The 26,740-nt window shown below is 41.3% G+C and overlaps 1 protein-coding gene across 4 annotated transcripts in view; it reads right to left on the reverse strand.

Moving 5' to 3' along the window:
- Positions 1–7,726: 7,726 nt before the first annotated feature.
- Positions 7,727–26,740, reverse strand: part of IL7R (interleukin 7 receptor) — a 34,425-nt gene continuing 15,411 nt past the window's right edge. For 2 of the 4 annotated variants that reach the window (XM_066379103.1, XM_066379085.1), the window contains exons 3-8: positions 19,583–19,740; positions 13,918–14,075; positions 12,817–12,985; positions 11,044–11,137; positions 9,661–9,736; positions 7,727–9,241 (exon numbers count right to left, since the gene is read on the reverse strand). In XM_066379103.1, coding sequence (XP_066235200.1) covers positions 8,741–9,241; positions 9,661–9,736; positions 11,044–11,137; positions 12,817–12,985; positions 13,918–14,075; positions 19,583–19,740 — 1,156 coding nt within the window. In that variant the 3' untranslated portion in view covers positions 7,727–8,740. Of the gene's footprint in view, positions 9,242–9,656; positions 9,737–10,352; positions 10,376–11,043; positions 11,138–12,816; positions 12,986–13,917; positions 14,076–19,582; positions 19,741–26,740 lie in introns of those variants that run through there. The other 2 variants (XM_066379094.1, XM_066379113.1) reach the window with 2 other exon arrangements.

The raw sequence follows: 26,740 nt of genomic DNA on the forward strand, positions 1-26,740 counted from the left end.
GGGGGGGGGAGTCTTGCTAAAATACTAATTCTGAATCAAAAGTCTAAGGTGGGATTCGAACTTCGGCCTTTCTAACAAGCTCTTCTACATTTTAATGCCTCTGTTCTGCAACTAACATTTTGAGTAGCAGGGGTAGAGCTATACCAGCTTGCACAATCCCAGTGCCTTTGGCTTATTATTTGCCTCCCGATGGTCGGCCAGCATCATTTATGATTTGGGACAGGTGAGCCATATCCACCTTGTCTTAACAGTCAGAAAAGTATGGAGGAAGCATCAAGAAAATGTATGTGCCTCCCAGCTACTACATCTAGGAGAGAACTACGACTTCCAAGTGGTGACACTGAGAAATCTCCCAGAGTCCGACTGAGTCCTACCACTTTCCAGACTCACAGATCCGTGTGTCAGCCCAGAGACAGGGGGTTCATAACCTGAAAGAGACCTAGAGTGAGCAAGCTCCTAACAACTGGCCCTAAAATTGAAATGCCGAGTCATGAATCCACCACGGGGAAATACAGTGCTCAGGTTTGCTGAGACCAGGTCACAGAAGTCCCCCCTGGGCTTGGGGATATGAGAGAGTGACAGTGTAGCATTCAGGTCAGGGTGGCTTTTAGCCATTTATTCTTAGATACTGTCAAGCAGTGCAAGACAATCTACATGTGGTATGTTAGGGTAATGCTACCTGATGTAACAAATAAACCCTCACATTTATAAAAGTTCAAACACAATACATAAGTCCCCACTTGATGTTAGGTTCTGTGACTTTAAGTGAAATGATGTATAATAAAACCAATTTTACCGTAGACGAATTGATAGAAACAAGACTTCTGTTCCTACAGAATCTCATCAACGTATTAATGAAATGGTATTGGACAAGATAACATTGTGTCTGTTTTTCACTCATGAAACACTATTGTGTATCTACTATTCATCATCAGTGAACTGGTTTCCTCCATGTAGTGATTCTAGTTTGTGGGATTCCTACATTTTGTGGTTTTGCTGTTCTCTAGGGATTTGTAATCAATGCTATCCATGTGCCTGAAGGGGAAGAGGGTGCAGAGAAGACTGAAGAGCTTCCTGAATATTTTTGGCCAGGAAGGGACACCCATCATTTCTGCTTGCGTTCCATTTGCTGATAACTAGTCATGTGTTTACATCTAAATTCTAAGGAGGCTGGGAGGTATAGTTCCAGGCATGAAGTCTTATTGCCACTGAAAATATATCTAATGTCAGGAGAGTAAAAAGTTTTCTAGACAACTAGCTTTCTCTGCCACTTAAAATAGCAGTCCCCACTGCCTTCTACTTTTAAAAAAATTTTTCACAAAGGTATGCTTGGTAGTCTTGGTAGCTAAAATGGAGCGAGATATTTGCTGGGTTGGAGAAGTGTAGATCTGAGGTCTCTTTATTTTTAACCCTGTTAGCAATCAAGGAAACAAGTTCTACAACTATTTATTTATTTCTTTATTTATTTTAAATGAAGTGAGAAGCAGGAAGGTAGAGAAGCAGAGAGACAGATTCCCACATGCACCCCAACCAGGATTCACCCGGCAAACTCCTTATGGGGTGATGCTCTGTTCATCTGGGGCTGCTGCTCCATTGCTCATCAACTGAGCTATTTCAGTGCCATAGGTGAGGCCATGGAGCCATCCTCAGTGCCTGGACCTAACTTGCTCAAACCATTTGAGCCATGGCTGTGGGAGGAGAAGAGAGAGAGAGAGAAAAAGAGAAGGGAGAGGGGGTGGGGTAGAACAGTAGATGGTCACTTTTCCTATGTGCCCTGACTGGGCACACAGAACTTATACATGCCAGGCCAACATTTTACCAGTGAACCAACCATTTAGGGCCAAGTTCTACAACTATTCAAAGTAATAATTCTTTAATCAGTAAGTCCTGTCACTTGGACTTCATGCTCTTATTTCACTCCCTTAAAATTTGTGCTGCCACAACACTGTGGTAATTCATTCTTTATCTGCCTCTATGATACAAAGTCTAGGATTTTCCATCTGTGTCTACATTGGGGCTTTCTGTGGGGCCTTGTAGCTATGTCCTATTGCATATACTGGAACAAGTTATTCATGTTGGTAAGTGAGAAAATTTTTGCCATATAGTCAGACTTCTTATTGAAAACGTGTTTATAATTATGAGGTTATTGGGCAATTGGAATCAGAACAAAGGGCAGGAAGATTAGACTGTTTAATGAAATGAGGGTGACATTTGATTGTATTCATCTTGCCAATGAGACCATAATACTATTTTCCCAATAGTCCCTGAAGAGGACTAACAAAGATGACCTGTCTCTCCTCCCTCTTCATAGCTGACTAACAACCTATAGAAAGGACACACTCTTCACTTTAGATATGTTTTTTAGACTTGTCAATGAAATCACTCCAGATCAGGCCTGCCTTTCCTGCCTGGGGGTGATATGTGTTTCTTTAGTGTACTTTTATATACCTCTGTTCATTCATTGTGTATATACTATTACAGTAATTTTAGTGTTTCTTCAAGGGATATATTATTTTCTTGTTATTTGGAGTGTACCTTACTATCGTTCCAGTGAACTGACCACAGAAACTAGATACTTTCTTGTTTCATATTAGAAGGGAAAATTAAATCAGAATATGATATACCCAATCAACATGGTTTAATAAATCATGAGGAGGTGACTTAGGGTGAGCACCTAGAAAGTTTCAGGACGGTCTGGTCACCAGTGAGACTAAGCATGTGGTTAGAGTCTTGGAAGTTTGGGCCAGCCACACTCCTGAGGAAGAGAGGCGGTATTGGAGACTGAGTTCAGTCACATCAACAATGATTTAATCAAGCACATCTACATAATGTGCCTCAATAAAAACTGTGAACACTGAGACTCAATGGCGCTTCTTGGTTGGTGAACACGTTGATGTGTTGGGAGGGCGACAGGTCTTGATTCTAGGAGAAGAGAAGAGAGCACTCTGCATTTTTTCTCAGACTTTACCGTGGTTCATCTGGCTGGTCGTCCTGATTTGTATCCTTCAAATAAAACCGTACTTGCAAGTTATAGCTTTCCTGAGTTCTGTGAGTCATTCTAGTAAATTACTGAAACCAAGGATGTCACAGGGACCTGCATTTTTAACTAACTGGTTATAAATTCAAGACTTTGATATATAAACTTTGCCTGAATTTCAAGCCTGCCTGGCTGGCCCTGTAGAATTCAGGCCCAAGACTGCAACATAGATTTCAAGACTTGTCAGCCCTCAGAATTATAATTATATGAACCACGGATCTAGACACACAGGTTCTCCATTCTACTCCTTTGATTTCTCTGTGAAAAAGCAAAAGATATAAAGAAAATATAACCAGAGATATCTTTAATTTCTAGGGTAGTTTTGTGTCTTTTTGCATTGATAATAATTATTATTTTCTCACTTCCAAGTGAAAGTAATTTATAACACCTTTAAAAATGAATAAAATGTGCCTGACCTGTGGTGGCACAGTGGATAAAGCGTTGACCTGGAAATGCTGAGGTCGCCAGTTCGAAACCCTGGGCTTGCCTGGTCAAGGCACATATGGGAGTTGATGCTTCCTGCTCCTCCCCCCTGTCTCTCTCTCCTCTCTCTCTCTTTCTCTCCTCTTTAAAATGAATAAATAAAATTAAAAAAAAAATTTAAAATAAAATAAAATAAAATAAAAAATAAAAATGAATAAAATGTTAAAATTATTCATATAGTCTCTTCTCAATTCTTTGAGTCTCCAGAATTGTTGGACTTTTCTTGATATATATTTTTTCACAGAGCATTTTGAAGAATACATACGTGTACGTGTGTATGATGTGGAAGGCTGCATGTCAGTTATTGGATATGATTATTTCTGAGGCGTGAGGAATGAGGTCTTTCCTTGTTGCATCATATATGTTGGTATTTCTTGAATTTTTGAGAACAAGTAAGTATTATTTTAGTAATAAAGATACAATGAAGATTTAAAGAAATAACATATAAAATTATTATAGTGAAAGACCTTAATAAAATCTTTGTATATTTTTGTGTATTTTTTTTTACTTTACTCCCTTGTATTTCCAGATATGCAATCATTTCATCTGCTAATAATACTCATTTGGTTTCTTCCTGTTTAATATTTATGCTTTTTACCTTGTTTTCTTGTCTAATTGCATTTCTTAGCATTTCTAGAACAATGTTAAATTGGTTACAGTGGGATTTTATGGTTTGTTTTATTTTAAATTTAAGGGAGTACTTTAAATAAATTTAAACAATGAGCATTACTCTGGCTAATGGTTTATACATTTTACTAAACTTTTATGTTCAAAAATGAATTTAAGCATCACTCAAATCTACATTAGCAGTTGCCCCTTAAATTCATGAAAGTTTATTAATATGGTAAAAAGAATTTTAAAGCATATTCATCAATCCTTAGTCTATAGCATGTGTTGAACTGTCTAATTAAACAAAGTCTTCCTTAGGTTATCCAGTTACTATTTCACTGATATCTGTGGATAACAGTATCTTTAGCTTAATAGTAAAATGTTTCCTGATTATCTTGCATTTTTATCTAATGACAAGCACAGTTTATACTTTGCAGCAAGTACTTCGTAATAAAAAAAAGAAAAGAAAAGAAAAGAAAAAGTCTTCAGCCTCTGAAAGTTCTTCTCCTTGATGAGAAAACTTTAGCAGAGTAGAAAAAGCATTGGCCCCTAAGGTTTCCAGTTGAGCGCCCACCAGATTAATGCAAGTCTTTCTGCAGAAGTCAGCACTGAGTTGTTATTTTTCATGCCTCAGGGGCTTTGCGTGTTGTTTGCATTTGGTTTTTACTGGTGTCTGGTGTCTTGCAGAGTGTGAGAGTATTCCTTGGACCAGGTACACTTTATTTTCTTTGAACGGCTAGCTGCCTTCCTGAAAGCTAGGCACACACTGAGCACAAATGCCCCTAGCCATTAAAATTCATATGTAGAAGTAAAAGTTGATCAAGAATAAAGTAAACAAGTGAACACACAAAATTAAATGCAGGTACTCATCAGAGAAATGAAACTTTGGAAAGTTCTCTCCCCACCCCACCCTACTGTTTGCCCACTTCTGTGGTTACAGTGGTTGAGAGTGCAGCTGGGGAGGTAACTGTGGATGGGGAGGACAACTGACTCCTTCCACAAGGGCGCACATGTGCCAGTCTCTCAGGGACACACCGCCTGTCACCATTAGAGCATCCTAGCCTGGCATTCTATCCTGAACGGCCAGGAGAAAGCACGTTAACAAATAAAACTCCATTCACTAACATGTTGATTCATTCACTCCATGTTTATGATCGTGTGTTTTCTATATTTTAGATATGTACTGTGTTTAGAAACTAGCATAAACCTTAATAAGTCGTTGTCCTCTCTGCCAGAGTGCTTAGAAGCCCATAGAGGAATCAGACAAATTAGGTCATTACAAATCAGTGTGGGGATATTTAGGGGTATGCATTAGGATTTCTCCATAAATGCCTAAAATTTATTACACTACGCTCCTGATTAAAATCCTCCATTGTACCCTAGCCCCTTCAGACTAAATCAAAACTTCTTAGACTGGCATATCAAATGCTTAACCATTGGCACCTACCAGTTCTGCTAAGTGTCATCTCAGCTGCTGTTTGACGGACTTTCTAAACTAGGAAGGTTAAAATAAATGGATGATTGCAGATGGTTTCCACTGAGCACCCCACCAACTGACCCAGGGGTATGTCCATGTCCTCGGTGAGATACACAGACAGCTACATTGAGACTTGGCTGCTGGAAGGCTGTCCTCTAGCGTACCCTGTACCCAACAAAGGAGCCATAAACCCACCCAAAGCACCTGTGTATTTTTCCAAACTTATGCAGGTCAGCTTTATTTGTTATTGAAATTATATTATGCAAGCTGATGAAATATGAGCGTGCAGAGGAAGACTGATTCTGATCTTTGAGAATGACCTTAAATGGTTTGAAAGACTTGGTAAAGGCATGTTGAAAGAATTCAGAGATCACAGGGTTGGAAAAATAGTGGCAAAATGTAGGCAACTGCACTTAGATTTTTTTGGAAAGATCTTGTCCATTTTAAAGAAAGTGGAATTAGAAAGAGTAGATGATGTGTCATGGTACATGTCACCTAAGAAAGACAACAGGAAATTACAATCAATAACCCCTCACTTGAACAAACATCCTTGGGCTTGTAACAAGAATAATGAATGGATGTACAGACAAATGTTTTTAATTAAAATAAAATGTTACAGGCAGGAGGGGGGAGGGAAGGAGAGTAAGGGAGAGGGGTAGGGGCACAAAGAAAACTAGATAGAAGGTGACAGAGGACAATCTGACTTTGGGTGATGGGTATGCAACATAATTGAATGACAAGATAACCTGGACATGTTTTCTTTGAATATATGTACCCTGATTTATTGATGTCACCCCATTAACATTAATAAAAATTTATTTATAAAAAAAAGTTACAGGCAGATACATATTATTTTCTTATGAAAGTGCCCTGTGTCTAACTTTCGGGAGTAAACACGGGCACTCTACTCTTTCCAACTGAGACAGGTAAGAAGACATCACCCAGTGTATTTGTAGCTCCCCAAAGGTTCCATACTCTGCCACAGCTCCATGACTTTGAACATGCTGTTTCCTCTTTGTACTCTGGGCTCCTTGATCTGGCACACACCTACTGATTCTGAGCTACTGCATTTAGTGTGGCTTTCTTCATGTTACCCTGCTCAGAGCTTCTCGCCTAAGGCATGAGTGTGTGTGTGTGTGCGTGCGTGTGTGTGTGTGTGTGTTTACCAACCAGCAGCAGAATCTCCTTCCTTTACTTGGGAAACACCCCACTCCAGGAGACAGAGCCTGCCTCTTGCTGTGGAAGAGGCTCCCCACTGCTAGCTCCCAGGCACAGGGGCTGGGCATAGTTGCACCTGACCACAGGCTTCTGCTATCTTTATTCTTTTTGATGTTTACTTTATTGACGAGAGAGAGAGAGAGAGAGAGAGAGAGACAGGAACGTCGATCTGTTCCTGTACATGCTCTGACCAGGGATCAAACTGGCAGCCTCTGCGCTTTGGAATGATGCGCTAACCAATCAAGCTGTCTGGCCAGGTCTCAGTTCTGTCTTTAAACCAAGCAGCAGCCAGAGATGTGAAATCACCAGGTGCTGCTGCAAGTCTGCTCTGGGGCTGGTGGAGGCAGTGGAGGTGGCCGTTCCATTTTTGAAGGTACCGGTGGTAGAGGTAAGGGGTGGCTCTGTGGTCTCCATGTTTGGTTCTCTGACCCTCCCAGAGATCCTGCGAGGCCTCTATAGTCTCCTTTATAGCCTTGAGTCAATTATTTTTTTTTTTTTTTGCTCAAATTAGCCAAGTTGATTTTCATTGCTTAAAAGCTAAGAACCCTGATGACTACTTTGCCTTAAAGTAATGATATGGCAGTGTAACTGTTCCTGTGTGTCTTTGCCCCCCATGTGATTGTGAGCTGGGGCCAACTGTCTCATCTCTGTGAGCCCAGTGCCCAGCACAGTGCAAAGTAACACAAGGCAGGTCCTCAACAAATTTCTGTGAATTCATTCATTTGTGAACTAATCACTTAATTGATGAGAAAATTTCCCTTGAAAATCAAACCCCTAATGACAGCAAATGATACCAGAATGTTTCCAGTCGCTGAGGAGACCTGGGGCCCACTGTGCATTTCCCTCCCTCCATATTTCTCACAGAAGACAAGTACAGACGTAGAGCGTTTCATAGCATTGAATTAAATATGAGATGATAACATATATTGTATACTTAGATAGCAGCTCTGGAAAATGTAATGCATGTGGAAAGTCAAATCAGAAACATTTACTGTAGTGAGCAATGAATATTTTTAAAGAAAAACCACGGACCTGGCAGGAATGCCACTTGATCTGTACCATTCCAATTGTCGATCCATGTATCGTTGTCTTGGCTAGTTCTGTCTTGAAGCCCCTCTAGCAATGCTAGGAAAACACAAGGACATGCATCTGAAACAGCCCACACTTGGCTTTTCGAAACAAATTCCCATGGCAACCAGGATGAATGACAGGAGAGGCAAAGTCTGGCAGAAGGTCAAACCAGGATAAGCCAGGGCTTTCTAGGTCCGGACACAGTTGTTTAAATGACAACTTGAGCAGTTTTCTTTTCAGTTCGTACTACACAGAACTACGCAGTTTTCATCTCTGATTTAAACATCTCTGATCAGAAGTTCTTCCTTAATAAAATCCAAAGGGTAGACTCTTGGGCATGAAATCATGGTCCCACCCCTTGCCGAGTGGGAAACATGCACGAGTTACTTTAAGCCCCAGTTTCATCATCTCTAACAAAGAGAATAATAATTAATAATAATAATTGCTGCCATCACCTGGGTTGTTGTGAGGGTGCAGGGAGGCACACTGAGCTCGGACCTGGCATTGGATGCAGAGCAAGATCCTGATAACAGTGGATCTCATTCTCGTCCTTCCTGCTCCCACCTGCCTTCTTCGCCCCGACCCCCATCTCCATCCTTTCTTTCGCTCTTTTCTGTAGTTTGTACTTTCTGAAATAATTGGATTGTTTGCAGCGCCTGATGCAGAACGCTCGGTTGAGCGTGGGAGGAGCGGGAAAAGCGGTGCTTCAGAGTCCTGTTGGTTATGGAGAGGGTTGCCTTAGTTTTGTCTTCTTCGTGCTGAAGGGTGGGGGAGTGTGGAAGAGGGGGGGCAGATGCTCAGTATCTTTGTTAGTCACAGGATCCCAGTCCTGGATGTCTTATAGTTCATTGGTTTTGGTAGAAGCTGGACATGGTGACATATGCTTCTTCTTGACTTGACCCCAAGGAGGTGAGGAGGGACTGACCCTGGGAATCTGGGTTCCAGGTCAGGATTTCCGATGGGAAAGAAAACAGAGGAGGCAGGGTGACATTTGTATTTCCAGAACCAAGCAGCAGGCCCTGGCACATGTGAGGTCCCTTCCTGCCACCGTCCTGGCAATCTGGGGACCTGGATGAGGGGAGCATGGGGGTATCACACACACTAACATTCGCAGCCAGGCACCTGAGGGGTGCATCTCCTCTCAAAGCTTTCGGGGTGAGCGTGTGCTCGGATGGCCCACTGGGGCCCTGCACACCCCCTCCAAGGCTGTGCTTCTCGGGCTCCACCGGCTGCGTGGGGAAGGTGTCCTGCAGAAAGCCTTCCACCTCGTCTCGCGCTTGGATGCCGTCCACCTTGTGAATCTGGCAGTCCAGGAAACTTTCAGGATTGAAACTCACATTCAGATTCTGCACCAGAAAAGAGAGAAAGTGTGAAGAGCGCTCCAGGGACATGCAGCGCTGAGTGTTCTGTTCAGGAGACGATCTGAAGAACTTCTGACGGGGGAGTTACCAGGGAATGTCAGAGACGAACCCACGTATTGTGGTTGACTCTCTGGTTTTGGAGGTGTTGTGACAGCTCAGGGTCTGAAATGACCACTGGCTGTGCCCTCTAGCCTTGGGGAGGCCTGGAATATTCTGAAACTTATATCCCATTTTAACTTCCTACCTTCAGAAGCTGCAGTTAGAATCTTAAGAGGGACCCTGGTTTGGGGAAAGCTCAAAAGACAGCAACTACTTGAGGTTCAACTATTTCTTTTCCTGCAATATCATTCTTGGCTATTGGGATGGCTTCAACATAGTGACAGAAGAGCATCAGAAGCATTCACCTTTTTTGGTTTCTTGCACAATTGCTCCAGAGTCTTCTTATGATCGGGGAGATTGGGCCACACTATGGGCTTAATTCTGAAATAAGAAGACATTTATAAATGAAAATAATGGCAGAAGGAACACACACAACAACTTATTCTGAGCCAGAAATCAGAAGAATGGATTTCTAGTCTTGGCTCTGGCACAGCACAGCTAAGTGGGTCAGCTTGGGCAGGTGACTTGCTTCTTCTGGGCCTCAGTGTCCTGCCAATCCATGGAAGAGTTGGACCAGAGACTGTTTTCTGTGACCCACTCTGTGAACAAGACATAACAAAGGTGCACCTCCAGGAAAGAGCCCTGGAGAAGAGGGACAATGAGGCCTGGCAATGATGTGGTTTGGTGCAGTAATGAAGCTGCAATCGAACCTACTCGTCTACTCCCAATACATATATATGTTGTCATCTTATTCTTTCTCTTTGCTGGCAGCAACCCTTTCTCTCTCATTTTTTTGCAGAAGTGTGGAATAGTTTCTATGTTACCCAGAGAAATTGCTCTAAGATGGTACTTTATCAAATGGGAGTACTTGCAAAGGCTGAGATATGTATGTAGCCTTGTGCAGAAGGCATTAATATGATAACTTGTCTGGTATGTATCTAAATCTAAAACATCTTTTTTTTTGTATTTTTTTGAAGTGAGAAGTGGGGAGGCAGACAGACAGACTCCGATCGGATCCATCTGGCATGCCCACCAGGGAGCGATGCTCTGCCCATCTGGGTCATTGCTCCACTGCAACTGGAGCCATTCTAGTGCCTGAGGCAGAGGCCATGGAGCTGTCCTCAGTGCCTGGCCCAACTTTGCTCTAATGGAGCCTTGGCTGTGGGAGGGGAAGAGAAAGAAAGGAGAGGGGAAGGGTGGAGAAGCAGATAGGCCTTCTCCTGTGTGCCCTGGCTGGGAATCGAACCCAGGGCTTGCACATGCCAGGCCAATGCTCTACCACTGAGCCCACTGGCCAAGGCTTAAAACATCATTTTTATAATGAAACAAACATGGCCTTATCATAAGGTAGAATGCAAAAGTCCTATGAATGTGTGCTACACTTCAAAAAGATTCTGCATTCTCCATGGGTGTCTCTTCTAGCCCAAGTATTGTGGAGGCATGACTCCTACTCCTCTAGGAGGAAAAGTTAGGGGGAGGAGCATTCATCTAACATCAAGTTTATATAGTTTCACCTCTTTGGAAACTAACTATGAAAAATTATGAGTGACTGAGGCTGAGGTGGGATGTTGAGCACTCTAATTCCTGAAATGCTTATTCCCCTTTGCAGTTTTCTCATCAGTACATAGGGGCAGAGCTCGGACTATCTGGGATCCCATGTAACCACCCTCTTGATGAAAGAAATTTACCTCTTTTTCCATAACACAAAGGCCAAGACGACCATCAGAGACGCAGAGAGGAAGCTCAGAAAGGTGACTATTAGTAGAACAGGATCCATCCCTTCTGGAATGCAAGGGTAGTTCTAGGTTAACAGTCATTAAGCAGGCAGTGGAGGAGATTTAGGATGATTTGAGTTTATTTAGTAACTTGGGTTCATTTATTATTTCTTGAAAATGCTCTTTAAAGAACAGGATGATGTCATAGCTTATGGGGGAATTTTGCTTTCAGTAAGTGGCACTGACTTAGGCAGCGAGGCTCAGAACATCTGTCAATTGAGATGTAAAAGTTACCAGGCATTAAAGATACCAGGACTCCCTTTCCAATTCTCATCACCAAGAGAAAGAAGCCAACTGTTGGGGGTGGGGGTGAGATAAATGCTCTCCCCCATGGTCTCAGCTATTTCTAGGGAGATGATGAGACATTAGTGTGGCAGATACCTCCCCTCGTCCCCTAAAGGGGAGGTATATGTGCAGTACTTCAGGTCCCCGGGGGCCAGCCAGAGCCATGTCCTCAGGCTCTTCTGGTCGCTCTCATTTTCTAGATTACCAGACTATCTTCACTATTCTGGAAAACAGAGCACAGGGCAGCCACAGGAGTCTGCCCATCTGCCATCAACAAAAGTGTTCTCTAGAGGGGCCTTCGAGACACTAGCCATTGGGAGCCCAGTCTGATTGGTAAGCTGGAGGTGGCGGGTGGGGATTGTGGTCAGAGCTATTAGCAGTTTCCAGAAGCACCCAGGACAGTAGAGTCCAGACAGCATCCATCAGCTGATCAGCAACTGAGTGCCTCATGCCCACAGCTTCCCGGTTTTTCACGTAAAGGGCAAAGATGGCAGATCTCCTCCTAGAAAGTGTGTGAAATTCTTCGGGGGCAGAATATCACTCACTCACTTTCATTCACTCTCACTCACACTCACTCTCACCCACTCTCACTCTCACTCACTCACACTCTCCTCCACTCACCCACTCTCACTCTCACTCACTCTCACCCACTCTCATTCATTTACTCTCCCCCCACTCTCATGTTCACCTACTCTCACTCACTCTTATCCACTTTCAATCACTCTCACTCACTCTCACTCTTCCCCACTCTTACCCACGCTCACTCACTCTCACCCACTCTTACTCACTCTCACCCACTCTTATCCACTCTCACCCACTCTCACTCACTCCCACTCTCACTCTCACTCAGTCCCACTCTCACTCACTCTCATCCACTTTCATTCACTCTCACTCACTCTAACTCTCCTCCACTCTCACCCACTCTCACTCTCACCCACTTTTACTCTCACTCACTCTCCTTCACTCTCACCCACTCTCACTCTCACCCACTCTCACTCACTGTCACTCTCATTCACTCTCACCCACTCACTCACTTTCACTCACCCAGTCTCACCCACTCTCATCCACTTTTCCCTCTCACTCTCCCTCACTCTCACTTTCACTCACACTTACTCTCACCCACTGTCTCACTCTCACCCACTCACCCACTTTCACTCTCACTCACTCCCAGTCTCACCCACTCTCACTCACTCTCACTCTCACCCATTCTCACTCACTCTCACCCACTCGCATTCTCACTCACTCTCACCCACTCTCACTCATCCTCACCCACTCTCACTCTCACCCATTCATTCACTCTCACTCCCCCTCACTCTCACTCACTATTACTTTCACCCACTTTTACTCACTCTCACTCTCACACTTGGGCTCTGCAGGGGACTGACAACAGTCACTTCTCACCTAGGCTATTGGTGTCTGGCGTTTTGAAGTGGAAACTTGGACTCCATTCACTCCAGAAGCCTTTAAAATATATGAAATCAGGGAGAGATCGAACTTTAACCTCATACATTGCATCACGTTGTAGATTTCTCTGTAGGAGCGTCAGCTTTGTAGTGGATACATTCACACTCTGAAGAGCAAAAAGTGTCATGACATTTTGAGGATGAAAACAGAAGTGCTGCCCAAATCTCCCAAGTCACTCAAAGTTGAGCATCATTAGTCTTGTGGACATTCACCCAGAGTTCTTCCATATTTGTTAGAAGAAAGAACTCCGACATATGCAGGGTCCAGCAGCCAAATTTGAGGCAGAGACTATGAGCTCATAAATGATGTTATAAGTGGTGAAAGGGAGGCAGTGATTCAATGGGTCTTTATTCTGGTGAGTGGGGCTCTTCTGCTTTGGAAGGATGGCTCCCACCCTTTCCTTCAACATTTCAGTCTCTTCTTTTTCTTTCTCTTTCCCTTCACATCCCAAGAGGAGATGAAAGAAAATGATAAGGCTAGTGAGCAGAAATCATGTCCTTCCAGGAAGCCCTCATTCCACTTTCCTCTTTCCTTTTCCTCCGTCTATTGGTCTATTGCTCTCACAACCTCCAGTAATCAATGTGGCTATGACTTGGTAAAGTTTTTGCCTGACTTGCCTGTGAAAGTTGTGCTAAATGTGATAGATTTTGAGGTCCCCAAATAAAGAGGATTGGTTTGGTGTTGGCCTATAGTGTTAGTCCAACAACCTAACTTAGAAAATCATAAAGACAAAAAAAAAATAATAGAGCAAGAAGACAAGCAGTTACAAGAGTAATGGGTCAGAGGAGACCCAGATTTTGTGAAACTGGAAACTTCTACTCTTAGAACTCCTTTCAGTAAAAGGTACATTTGGAGCACAAAATTCCTCCCAGGCAAATGTACCTCTGGAACAGTAAAATATGTAACACTAAGAAGTTTGTATTTTATAGTATTATACCTTTATATATTTTAACTTATATGTGTGATTTATTTATTAAGTACATTTATATGTACACCTTTATAAATTTCAAAGTCTGTAAATGTGGTTGATCCACTTACCATCCAATCATCTTCATTGTTTTCCCAGCGGTAGGCTACCTCATGGACTAAACTTTTCAGGTAATCGTCTTTCAAGTGCGATGTATTAAATGTCACCACAAACTCATTTGCTTCCTCACGATAGATGACTCTCACATCAAAAGGAGCCTCAGGTTTAACTGGAAAGGAAAAAGCAATGAGGTCAGCCCATAGGACAGATATAATTTTTAAAGTTCACCTACTCTAAAAATCACATACCTGTTCAGAAGACTATTTCTTCTTCTCCTGGTTCAAAGGCTGACCATATTTCTCAGCCTCCCTTGCAGCTATGTGGGGCCTAGTGAACAGTGTGAATGAGAAGGAGCACACTATTTCCTATCTTGGCCTAGAAACCCCACGTGTATCAGCCCTTGCTTATTTCACTTTCCACCTCTTGGAGCCATATACTGAAGACAGTGAAGCCACAAGATGAAGGAGCCCTGAATGTTGCTTGGAGGACCCCTTCCCACAGGTTAGAAATACCCATTTGGTTCTTAGGAGCTTAAGAAATAAACTTAGTGGTGTTTGAGTGATCCTATTATTTAGGGTTTTGTTGTTACAGTGGCTAGTATTAATTTTACACTAAAACACATGTTTTTTTTTTTTTGCTTTTTGAATACTTGTTATTAACTAGCCCCAGGGCAGAGTATTTAAACTTTGAGTCTTCATTATTCACACAAGATCAGGGGATAAGCTTGTACTCAGTTCAGCTATGTGGAAGCTGAAGGTCTGCATCCTGGCCCTGGTGTGGAACTTCCCGTGTGACTCCAGGCTGTGGCCCCCTTCTCATTGGCATTTGTTCTAAACCTCTCTCTGGCCTCTTCCCTCTAGTTGCCTGCCTCACAGGGTGGCTGTTAGGATCACATGCACCGTGTATGAAATGCTACTGGAGGGAGATGGGTATCCTTCCAGGCAGAATAAACCCTGAGAAAGGTACTGAATTCCTAGAAGAGCATGTGTCAGGCTGCCTCCTAGTCACGGACTGGAGGCTTCCCTGTCTTGGCTTCTCAGCTGTTCTTCCATCAAAGCCTGGCAACTTAATTATCCAGGGATGGGGCAGAAACTTTTCTGCATGGCTGATCTCAGACAGAGGTGAAGGGACACGGAGGGTAAAGTCGAACTTAAACCTGTTGTTAACAAGAGAGTGTGTGTTCATCACACCTGTGCTGAGAGGACTGAGCCGGGTTCTGGGCAGTCTGAGCTGGACGTTAAGACTGACTTGCTGACTCAGTAAAATAAACTGGTGCGGTGGAGTTTGACCCACATATTACCATAAGTTTCTCACAGTGGCGACTGCCCACGTTTTCCCTGCATTACTCTAGACTTACTACAAAAGAGGAAGTGGCTCCTTCTCTACCACCGAGCGTCTCGTGAAAGGGGAAGCTGATCCTCTTTTACCTTTAGATGCCTGAAAGGGAAGCAGGAGGAAAGGACGTGGGTGGAGAGAAACAGACCAAACAGAAAGCACTGCCAACCTTGTGACACCTGCCAGCCAGTTCCTGCCTTGATTCAAGGAAACAATTAAAACCACATTCTCAACAAAACCTCTGGAACTGAGTTCCTCACTCCATCCCCATCTCCCAAGGGAGATAAAGGAAGACTAATATTGATTATGTACTTACTAAGTGCCAAGCACCTACTGAGGCCAACTTCCATCAACAATCACTTATCTCCACTACCCTGATGGGGAAACTGAGTCTCAGAGAGGTTGATGAATTTTTGTTCAGACTCCTGTAGGATGGTATAAGAGGGTTGTAATTCAATTCTATCTGCTCTAAGGCTCATGACTCTTAGTCTAGCTTTGTTTCTAGACTCTGTCACCTCCCACTAGTGGCTCAGGCTCTCTCCTCATATGTCCACTTCTCAGCTAAACATTGTCTTAGAACAATTCAAAAAAGATGCTCATTCCTCAAGCAGCATTTTTTTAAAAAGTGTATTTATTCTTGCACAACCTGAACAATGATATGAATTTTCCCTGCCAGGAAAAGGGGGCAGGAGCTGCCCCTCTGGACCTAAAGACTGGAAAGCAGGGAGGAGGCAGGTGGCTGCAGGGGCACTGGCTCTGTGATTCAACCAGGAGCATCCAATTTAGGTTTAATTCAATGACAGTTCTATTAATGTCATGTCACAGTAGGAATGAGGAGAGGATGCTGCAGTGAGACACGCCTTCCCCACTTCTCATCCTCCTGGCCCAGGCGTGCTTTCCAAAGCCCTAAGTGCTGCCCCCAAGCCTGTTGCAGGGGCCCATGCTACCAGCAGTGTGCACACCTCGTCTCTCCCTCTGGCCCCTCAAATGAGGCATGTCAGGTTTGTAGTTGGCTGGGGGGTACAGAATGTGGGCCCCTACAAGCCCTGGGCATGTGAGATCTGGTATTCAGATGGGGCAGGGTGCCACCCAGAGTCTATGAGCATGCTGTGAGCCTTCACATGCTCACTCTATGACATGCACGCAGGCCCCGTGTGCCATGCAGGTTTCTGAAGGAAGGGGCTGTCCTCTGATGCTCTCAGACTCTTTCGGAGGACTGAGATCTTTGCCTTCCTTGCCTGCTTGCAGAGAGTGAGTATATAAGTGCAAAGAAACAGCAAACCTTCACAGACGGTGCAGTGCACACACTGACTTCCTATCCAAAGCAGCCCAGTCTCCACTGAGCAAGACCTAGCTTGCTTGTGTCACACGCTCAGAGATACCTGTGACCATCAGCCCACCTGGACAGCACTCATGCTGTGTCTAGTTTTCTTTCCCACCACCTCTGTTGTTTTATAAGACAATGTTCACATAAGGAACTTTTGCTTTTGTTCTTTATGTTACCACCTTTGTGAACCAAGCTGAAACTAGATTTCAGATTTCTTGTTGTTTTCTCTAATGATTATTGCTTTCTTACATTTTTTTAGAGTAAAGGGGGCAAGGTTGAGAATATGGAGAGACAGAGCCATAGTATTATATTTAAAACCAGCAGAAAAAATCATTTCTTTAATCGTTTTAACAGGGTTTTCTTTTGTTGTTGTTGTTTTTGTCTATGTGTATGAAATCTTCATAGATAGAAATGTAGAAGTAGTTAGTATTTTGTAGCACTAATATATTATAATTGTTTTAGACCAGGGGTCCCCAAACTTTTTACACAGGGGGCCAGTTTACTGTCCCTCAGACCGTTGGAGGGCTGGACTATAAAAAAAAAAAACTATGAACAAATCCCTATGCACACTGCACATATCTTATTTTAAAGTAAAAAAAACAAAACGGGAACAAATACAATATTTAAAATAAAGAACAAGTAAATTTAAATCAACAAACTGACCAATATTTCAATGAGAACTATGGACCTGCTTTTGGCTAATGAGATGGTCAATGTGCTCCTCTCACTGACCACCAATGAAAGAGGTGCCCCTTCTGGAAGTGTGGCAGGGGCCAGATAAATGGCCTCAGGGGGCCGCATGTGGCCCGCGGGCTGTAGTTTGGGGACCCCTGGTTTAGATATTCTCTTATACCAGGGTATCACTGAGGTTTTGAGAAAGAACTTTGTTCACTCAGGGTCATAAATCTGTAAGTAATGCAAGAAATTTTTTGCGTCTAAATTTCCAATCTTTCTGACTGTCTTGATTTACTTACCTGGTAACCAAATGATAAATTGACAATGAATATTGACTTATAACCAGATAATTGAATGGATTTACTAATTTGTATTATCATGCATATGGTTATTGTATAGAGACAAAGAAAACATGTAGGTGAGTTTAGTAATTTTAATTATAATCACAACTTTGATATATATATATATAATTATTACTTTTTAGTAAAGTATAATTAATATATGTATTCTAAGCCAAATTAGATTTGGCATCAATTCTCAGTAATAGGTCTCTTACAAGGTGTGGTGGTAACTTTATTTGTCAACATGGTGCTCATTTGTTTGGTCATACACTAGTCTAAAGATATTTTTTTAAAGACATAACTACATTTAAAGCATTTGAGTAAAACAGATTACCTCCCTAATGAGGTAAGCTTCATCCAATCAGATGAAGACCTTAAAAGCAAAGACTGCACTTTCCTGGAGAAGAAGCAATTCTATCTCAAGAATGCAGCATAAAACCCCTGCTTGAGTTTTCAGACTGCCTGTCCTGCCCTGTGTAATTTGGACTCAAGACTACATGTCTACTCTAACCTCAATTTCTAGCCTTCTAGCTAGCCTTACAAAGTGCAGCTTTGCCAGCCTCACGATCATGTGAACCATATATATGTGTATATATCTCCCTCATTGGTTCTGTTTCCTCTGGAGAACTTGAATACAGAAAGCATATTTGCTTTTTAAAATAACTTGATTATTTAGTTAAGCACCCTCAGAACATGGAAGTATAGAGGAAAAAGACTACAAGAAATTTAGAACAAGGTAAAGTGAGGAAGGAAAGGATATAGGTGAGTGGATGACAGGAGATGCAGTTCTATCCAGTTAGACACTTTATATAGATGAACTCTTCTTTCAATCTGTAAGCGCCACTCACCCTCCTCATTCACTGAGGGTGAAAATCTAGATAGTTTTCACAGCAAGAATTAATAGCATAAGCTTCAAAACTTTCATTTCTTTTAAAAACTATTGTTTATATTTATTTTTAATTTTTTAGAGAGAGAAAGAGAGAGAGAGACAGCAAGACAGGAAGGGAGAGAGATGAGAAGGTTCGACTAATAGTTGCGGTACCTTAGCTGTTCATAGATTGGTTTCTCATATGTGCCTTGACCAGGAGGCTCCAGTTGAGCCAGTGACCCCTTGTTCAAGTGAGTGACCTTGGGCTCAAGCCAGCAACCTTTGCACTCAAGCCAGTGACCACAGGGTCATGTCTATGATCCCACACTCAAGCCAGTGAGCATGGGGTCATGTCTATGATCCCATACTCAAGCTGGCAACCCCACACTCAAGCTGGTGAACCTGGGCTCAAGCCGATGACCTTGGGGCTTCGAACCTGGGTTCTCAGTGTCTTAGGCTGATGTTCTGCCAGGGGTCCCCAAACTTTTTACACAGGGGGCCAGTTGAAGGGCCGCCACATACAGTGCTCCTCTCACTGACCACCAATCAAAGAGATGCCCTTCCAGAAATGCGGCGGGAGCTGGATAAATGGCCTCAGGGGGCCCGCAGGCCATAGTTTGGGGATGCTATCCACAGCACCACTGCCTGGTCAAGCTTAAAAATTATTTGACTCATAGATATAGAGAACAGACTGACAGCTGTCAAAGGGGAGAGAGAGTAAGGGGGGCTGGGTGAAAAAGGTAAAGAGATCAGCGGTATAAATTGGTATTCTCAGAATAACCACAGAGATGTGGTTTGCAGCATAGGAAACATAGTAAATAATGTTGAAATAACTGGGTATGGCTCCAGGTGGGTGCCTGGGGCAGTAGGAGGGACCACTCTGTAAAATGCATGGTTTTCTGGCCACTTTACTATACATCCGAAACTGGTACAGAATGGTATTGAACTTAAACTGTGGTTGAAAAATAAAATAAATTAAATTAAACAAAAAATAAATAAAAATTATTTGTATGAGAGAAATTGTTAATAGCTTTCATGATCTGTCTGTTTTTAAAATACCCAAAATTTGGACACTAGCAATATCTTAAGAGGATCTGAAAAATGGCAACCATCCCCCACAATCTTCTTACCTATGTTGGCTATATTCATTTTTCTGCAAGTTAAAGTCTTTCCTTCAAGCTTCACACAAATTTTACTTTCTCCGATCAGTAAGAAATTCTTTGTCTTGATGAAATATATCCCTTGCAGTTTACTGAAATTGAGGCAATTTACATCCACAAGAGCCCCACTGTAGAAACAAAAAAGAGATGTCTTAATTCAAGTAGGAGTGTTTGTGTGCAGTAGAAATGTATCACAGGTGTGCTTCAGTTGTGTGATTTCAACTCTGTTTGTTGGTATGTGGGTGTTAAAGAGAGAGTAAGATTTGAAATGATGTAGCTTTTTGCTGCTATAACCATTAGTGATTACTCAGGACTTAGATGCAATTAGATCTGAAATAGCCAAAACATGTTTATGAAAATAATAGAAAATTTCTACTTTTAATAATTGACCATTGAAAAACAAATACTCTGCTTAGGTAAGAAAGTAATTGCATTTTTTTAATGTCCTACAGGAATAAATGGAATAAATAAGACCTGTAAAGAAACAGTGACCAAAAAACACTTAAAGGAAATGATAAAATATTCTAAAAGGATTGTACACATAAAACATATATATATATATTTAATGGATAATTTAGGGTTTTTTATAGGTAATTTTAACTCAACAAAAAAATTTATCCAACCCTCCTCCCTATGTTCCCTACTTAGCATGCAACAGCAATGCTCTAGGAATAATTCTATCACCTCTGTAACTTCTTATTCCCAATAAGATCAGGCTCTCAGAAAGCTGAAGAAGAGAGAACATTGTTTACCATGCAATTAACATCAAAAGCTCGAAATTGTACTCTTTCAAAAATCCCTATTTAAAAAAATATAAGGTTTAGTTCCAGTAATGGCAGAGTAATTTAAACCACACTAACCCTTTAATATAAAATTTCTATAATCTTAGGAAATATATTTTTGAAAATCCTATTTAAAAACATTAGAAAGTAACAGGAAGAAATTAAAGGGAATTTTATACTTTCGAAAAGGGTAGATGAGATTCTTTTTTCTTTTTTATTCCTTTCTTTTCTTTTTACTTTATCTGATGACTCTTCTTGGGTTACATTGTGATAAGCATCTAAGATATACTAAAAAGCTACAGTTTTGTTTTATGGAATTAAAAGAAAGAATTTTGGGTTCTCCAAGGGGCTGGCTATTTTTATGGGGAAAATGCCTAGAAATGAGAAAAATATAGACATGGAAACACTAAGTCAACATATAAACTCTGCTCAAATTATTATATGACCTCTTAATTATCCCTGTGTTGAGGAGATTTCACAGAAACCATGGGATAGCGATAGCTACAATGCTCCAGAAAGAACTAACATAAATTTTAGATGCTGCCTCAAAAGATGAATTTGTAGATTAATCTAAGCAAGATAACTAAAATTAACACTCGCCAGAGAATAACAGAACCTCTCCCCCATTATCAATAGAGTTCTTCCTACATTCAAAAGCTACTACAAATAACCAGAAAAAGAAAAATGTGACCTATAGTCAAGGAAAAAAGCAATCAATAAAAACTGACCCTTAAATGATCCAGATGTTGGAACTAATAGAAGAAACTTAAAGCAACTTTTATAAATATGCCCCAGGACCAAACATAAAGCACTGTCATGATTATCGAACAGATGTTTATTCTTAATGAGAGTGAAAAAGCTAAAAGAGAACAAAATAAAAGTAGTATAACAAGTATATATCTAGAATTTTTAAAAAATGTACTGAATATATAAGCTTAACAGTAGATTGAGGATGGCACAAAAAGGGTCAGTAAACATGAAGATAGATCAATAGACATTATTCAGTCTAGAATAAACAAAAAGGTCTTGATGGCCTGTAAATCAACATCAAAGAGATAAATATGTAATTAGAGTTCCAGAAGAAGAAGAGAGAAAGAATTACTGAAAACATGTTTAAAGAAATAATGGCTCCAAATTTTCCAGATGTGGCAAAAAAAAAAAAAAAAAAAATTAACCAGTGTTTAGGTTTAAGAACTCAGTAAGTCCAAAGACTTAGTTTTAGGAAGTTTTAGAAAGTTCTTTAGATCAAAGGGAAATGATGATATTTCAGATTTACAGAAAAGAATTAGGCGTACCAGAAATGGTTCACTTTGGTAAATATAAAAGACAATGTACATTTTCTCTTAAATTCTTTAAAGATAATAGCCTGCTTAAAGCAAATATTCTGACATTGTTGTTACTTTTATAAGGTATGTAGAAGTAAAATACATGACAAAAACAATGCAAAGGCCCTGGCTGGCTGGCTCATTGTTAGAGCATTGGCCCAGCGTGTGGAAGTCCCTGGTTCAATTCCAGGCCAGGGCACACAGGAGAAGTATCCATCTGTTTCTCCACTCTTCCTCCTTTCCTTCCTCCCTATCTTTCTCATCCCTTCCCACAGCCAAGGTTCCATTGCAGCAAAGTTGGCCCTGGTGTTGAAGATGGCTCCATGGCCTCTGCCTCAGATGCTAGAATGGCTCTGGTTGCAATGGAGAAACACCAAGATGGGCCTAGCATCGTCCCCTAGTGGGCTTGCTGGGTGGACCCTGGTAGGGAGCATGCAGGAGTCTGTCTCTCTGCCTCCCCACTTCTCACTTCAGAAAAATACAAAAAATGGAGGTGGCAAGATGGTGATGGAGTGGGCGGACATACCAACTTCCACGTCCCAGAACCAAAGTGGATTACAACTTAATTTTAAGAACAATCATCTGGAAAAACCAACTTTGGACTAAACTAAGAGGACTCTTTAACCAAGGATTGCTGAAGAAGCCGCACTGAGACTGGTAGGAAAAGTGAAAACGCAGAGAGGGCTGCCCCACTCCTAAGGAGTGAACAGCAGCCTGGAGGGACTCGCATGGCAGGAAGTGAGTTTAGCAGAGAAGGGAGGGTCCTGGGCCCCAGGAAAGAATCCCTAACCTGCAGCACCAGAGCCTAGAAGAGGCGTATGGACAGTATTTAGCTGTGAAACAAGCCAGGATACTGTTTGCAAGAAAGAGACAGATTTCTCAGACCCAGGATTCTTCTTAAAGGGACCGTACAACCACTCACCTGGGGCTCTGGGGGATGGGGAGAGATAAGAGAACCAAAGTAGCAAGAATAGAGTGTAATCTAGGATGCACAGGGAGAAACACTTTGAGGGACAGCCATCCTAACCCCTGGGCTGAGTCACTCTCCAAATCTGAAGTGAATATTTTTCCTGGAACCTGCAATACCAGCAAACAGAAGCAGGTCACCAGCCAATCAGAAGCTCTCCTGCTGCATCCAGAACAGAGTCACTTAAATGCAGGGAGCATTCAGAAATACAGTGTTGAATGCTAATGTTTGAGCTGCATCGCCCCCACCCACAATGCTGAGGGCTCGCTGGAGGGCAGGTGGCGGCAGGATGTGGAAGTACAGTCCTATCAGTGGGGGAAGAAGCTGGGGCTGGCAGCCACTGAGGCCTGGCATGAGCTCAGTCCCACCTGGTGGGGGCAGGGACTGAAGGAAGCCATGGCAGCAGAAGGGGCACACAAAAGCAGTCCCACCCGCAGCTGTGGGCCGGGCTAGCGAGAGAGATCTCACCTGCAGTCCTGCCTGCAGAGCAAGGTGAAAGTCAGGGAACCAGGCAAGACCTGGAGCTGAGTGCAGGAGTGTAGTCCCATCCGCGAGGGCAGGGCAAAGGTGGAGGCCAGCCAAGGCTTGTAGCCCAGATGCAGGAATGCAGTTCTGCCCTCGGAGGAGGTGCAGAGGCCCAGCCAGCCAAGGCTTGCAGTCCGAGCACACGAACACAGTCCTGGCTGCAGAGCCAAGGTGGAAACTGCAGCACCAGCAACACCTGTGCCCCAACACCTGAGGTGGCAGCAGATGGGGTAGTGGGCCTGCAGACAGACCACACCTAGGGAACACAGAGCCACACCCATCAGACTCCTGTGGCTATACCCTTCTTATACACAGACAAAATGGGAAGGCAGAGAAATGCAACACATGTGAATCAAGAGAAATCCCCAGAAAAAGACTTAAATGAGTCAGAAATAACCAAATTACCGAACACAGAGTTTAAAATAATGATTGTTAAGATGCTCAAAGATCTTAGAGCAACAATGAATGGACATAATCAGCACCTAAATAAAGAGATAACAAGTATAAAACAGGACATTGAAATAATAAAAATGAATCAGTCAGAAATGACAAATACAATATCAGAAATGAAGACCACACTGGAAGGAATTAAAAGCAGGATAGATAAAGCTGAGGATCAAGTCAGCGAGTTAGAGGACAAGATAAATGAAAGCACAGAAGCAAACAGCAAAAATAAAAGAGGTTCAAAAAGTCTGAGGAAACTCTAAGAGAGCTCTGTGACAACATGAAGAAAAGTAATATCTGCATCATAGAGATTTCTGAAGGAGAAGAGAAACAACAAGGGATAGAGAATCTGATTAAAGAAATCATAGATGAAAACTTTCCTAAATTGATGAAGGAAAAAGTCACACAAGTTCAAGAAGCACAGAGAGTTCCATTAAGGATGAACCCAAAAAGGCCAACAAAAAGACAAATCATAATTAAAATACAAAAATTAAGAGAAAAAGTAAGTATACTAAAAGGTGTAAAAGAAAAAGCAGTCTATTATCTACAGAGGAGCCCCCATAAGGATGACATCTGACTTCTCAACAGAAACATTAGAGGCCAGAAAGGAATGGTAAGAAATATTCAAAGTAATGCAAAACAAGAGCCTACAACCAAGACTTCTCTATTCAACAAGGCTATCACTTAAAGTTGAAGGAGAAATGAAAAGCTTCCCAGACAAAAAACCCCTCAAGAAATGCATTACAACCAAACCAATGCTACAAGAAGTGTTAATGGGCCTGCTGTAAACAGAACAAAGGAGGAAAAAAATCTAGTAAAAGAGGAATGTAGATTAAAAGAATAAAATGGCAATAAACAACTACAAATCAATAATAACCTTAAATGTAAATAGATTAAATGCTCCAATCAAAAGACATAGGGCAGCTGTATGGATAAGAAAATAAGACCCGTACATATGTTGTCTACAAGAGACACACCTCAAAACAAAAAATACACATTGACTGAAAGTAAAGGGATGGAAAAAAATATTTCATACAAATGGAAATGAAAAAAAAAGCTGAGGTAGCAATACTTATATCAGACAAAATAAACTTTAAAACAAAGGCTATAGTAAGGAATAAAGAAGGTCACTACATAATGATAAAGGGAGCAATCCAACAGGAAGATATAACCATAATAAATATCTATGCATCTAATATAGGAGTACCTAAATATATAAAGCAGACTTTGATGGGCATAAAGGATGAGATCAAAAGCAATACTGTAATAATAGGGGATTTTAATACCCCACTAACATCAATGGATAAGTCCTCAAGAAAGAAAATTAACAAAGAAACAGCAGACTTAAAGGACATACTAGATCAACTGGATTTAACAGATATCTTCAGAACCTTTCACCCTAAAGCAGCAGATTATACATTCTTTTCAAGTGTTCATGGTACATTCTCTAAGATAGACCACATGCTAGACCAAAAAACGAGTCTCAACAAATTTAAGAAGATTGAAATCATATCAAGCATCTTCTAGGATCACAATGGCATGAAACTAGAAATCAACTACAATAGAAAAACTGAAAAACACTCAAATACTTGGAAACTAAATAGCATGTAATATTAAATTACAAATGGGTTAACAGTGACATCAAGGAAGAAATAAAAAATTTCCTTGAAACAAATAAAAACAAACATACAACCACTCAAAATTTATGAGACACAGCTAAAGCAGTCCAGAGAAAGAAGTTCATAGCAGTACAGGAATACCTTAAGAAGCTAGAAGAAGCTCAAATAAACAATTTAACTAGGCATCTAAAAGAACAGCAAGTAAACCCCAGAGGAAGTAGAAGGAAGAAAATAATAAAGATGAAAGTGGAAATAAATGACATGGAGGCTAAAAACAAAATACAGAGAATCAATGAAACCAAGAGTTGGTTCTTTGAAAAGGTAAACAAAATTGATGAACCTTAAACCAGACTCATCAAGAAAAAAAATAGAGGAATCAAATAAATAAAATTAGAAATGAGAGAGGAGAAGTAACAACTGACATAGCAGAAATACAAAGGATTGTAAGAAAATACTATGTAGAACTGTATGCCATAAAATTAGACAACCTAGGCAAAATGGACATATTTCTCGAAACACATAATCTTTTAAAAATCAATATAGAAGAATCAGAAAACCTAAACAGACCGATTTCATCAAGTGAGATTGAATGTTATCAAAAAACTCCTAACAAACAAAAGTCCTGGGCCAAATGGCTTCACCAGTGAATTTTACCAAATATTCAAAGAAGAACTAACTCCTATCCTTCTCAAGCTATTTTAAAAAATTTAAGAGGAGGAAAGACTTCCAAACTCCTTTTATGAGGCAAGCCTAATACTGTTTCCAAAACCAGGCAAAGACACTACAAAGAAAGAAAACTATAGACCAATATTCCTGATGAACTTAGATGATAAAATTCTCAACAAAATATTAGCAAATCAGATCCAGCAATACATGAAAAAAATCATACATCATGATCAGGTAGGATTTATTCTAGGGAGACAAGGCTAGTACAATATCTGTAAATCAATCAATGTGATTCAACACATAAACAAAAGAAAGGATAAAAACCACATGAGAATATCAATAGATGCAGAAAAAGCATTTGATAAAATCCAGCACCCACTTATGGTGAAAACTCTCAGCAAAGTGGGGATACAGAGATTATACCTCATCATGATAAAGGCCATCTATGACAAACCCCAAGCCAACATCATATTCAATGGGCAAAAATGAAAAGAAATCCCCTTAAGATCAGGAACAAGGCAGGGGTGCCCCCTTTCACCACTCTTATTCAACATAGTTCTGGAAGTCCTAGCCACAGCAATCAGACAAGAAGAAGGGATAAAAGGCATCCAAACTGGAAAAGAAGAAGTAAAACTATCATTATTTGCTGATGATATGATATTATACATAGAAAACCCTAAAGTCTCAGTCAAAAAAACTACTGGACCTGAAAAATGAATTCAGCAAGGTGGGAGGATATAATATCAATATTCAGAAATCAGTGGCATTTTTATACACAAACAATGAACTGTCTAAAATAG

The sequence above is a fragment of the Saccopteryx leptura genome, chromosome 1, assembly GCF_036850995.1.
Source record: "Saccopteryx leptura isolate mSacLep1 chromosome 1, mSacLep1_pri_phased_curated, whole genome shotgun sequence".
NCBI lineage: Eukaryota > Metazoa > Chordata > Mammalia > Chiroptera > Emballonuridae > Saccopteryx > Saccopteryx leptura.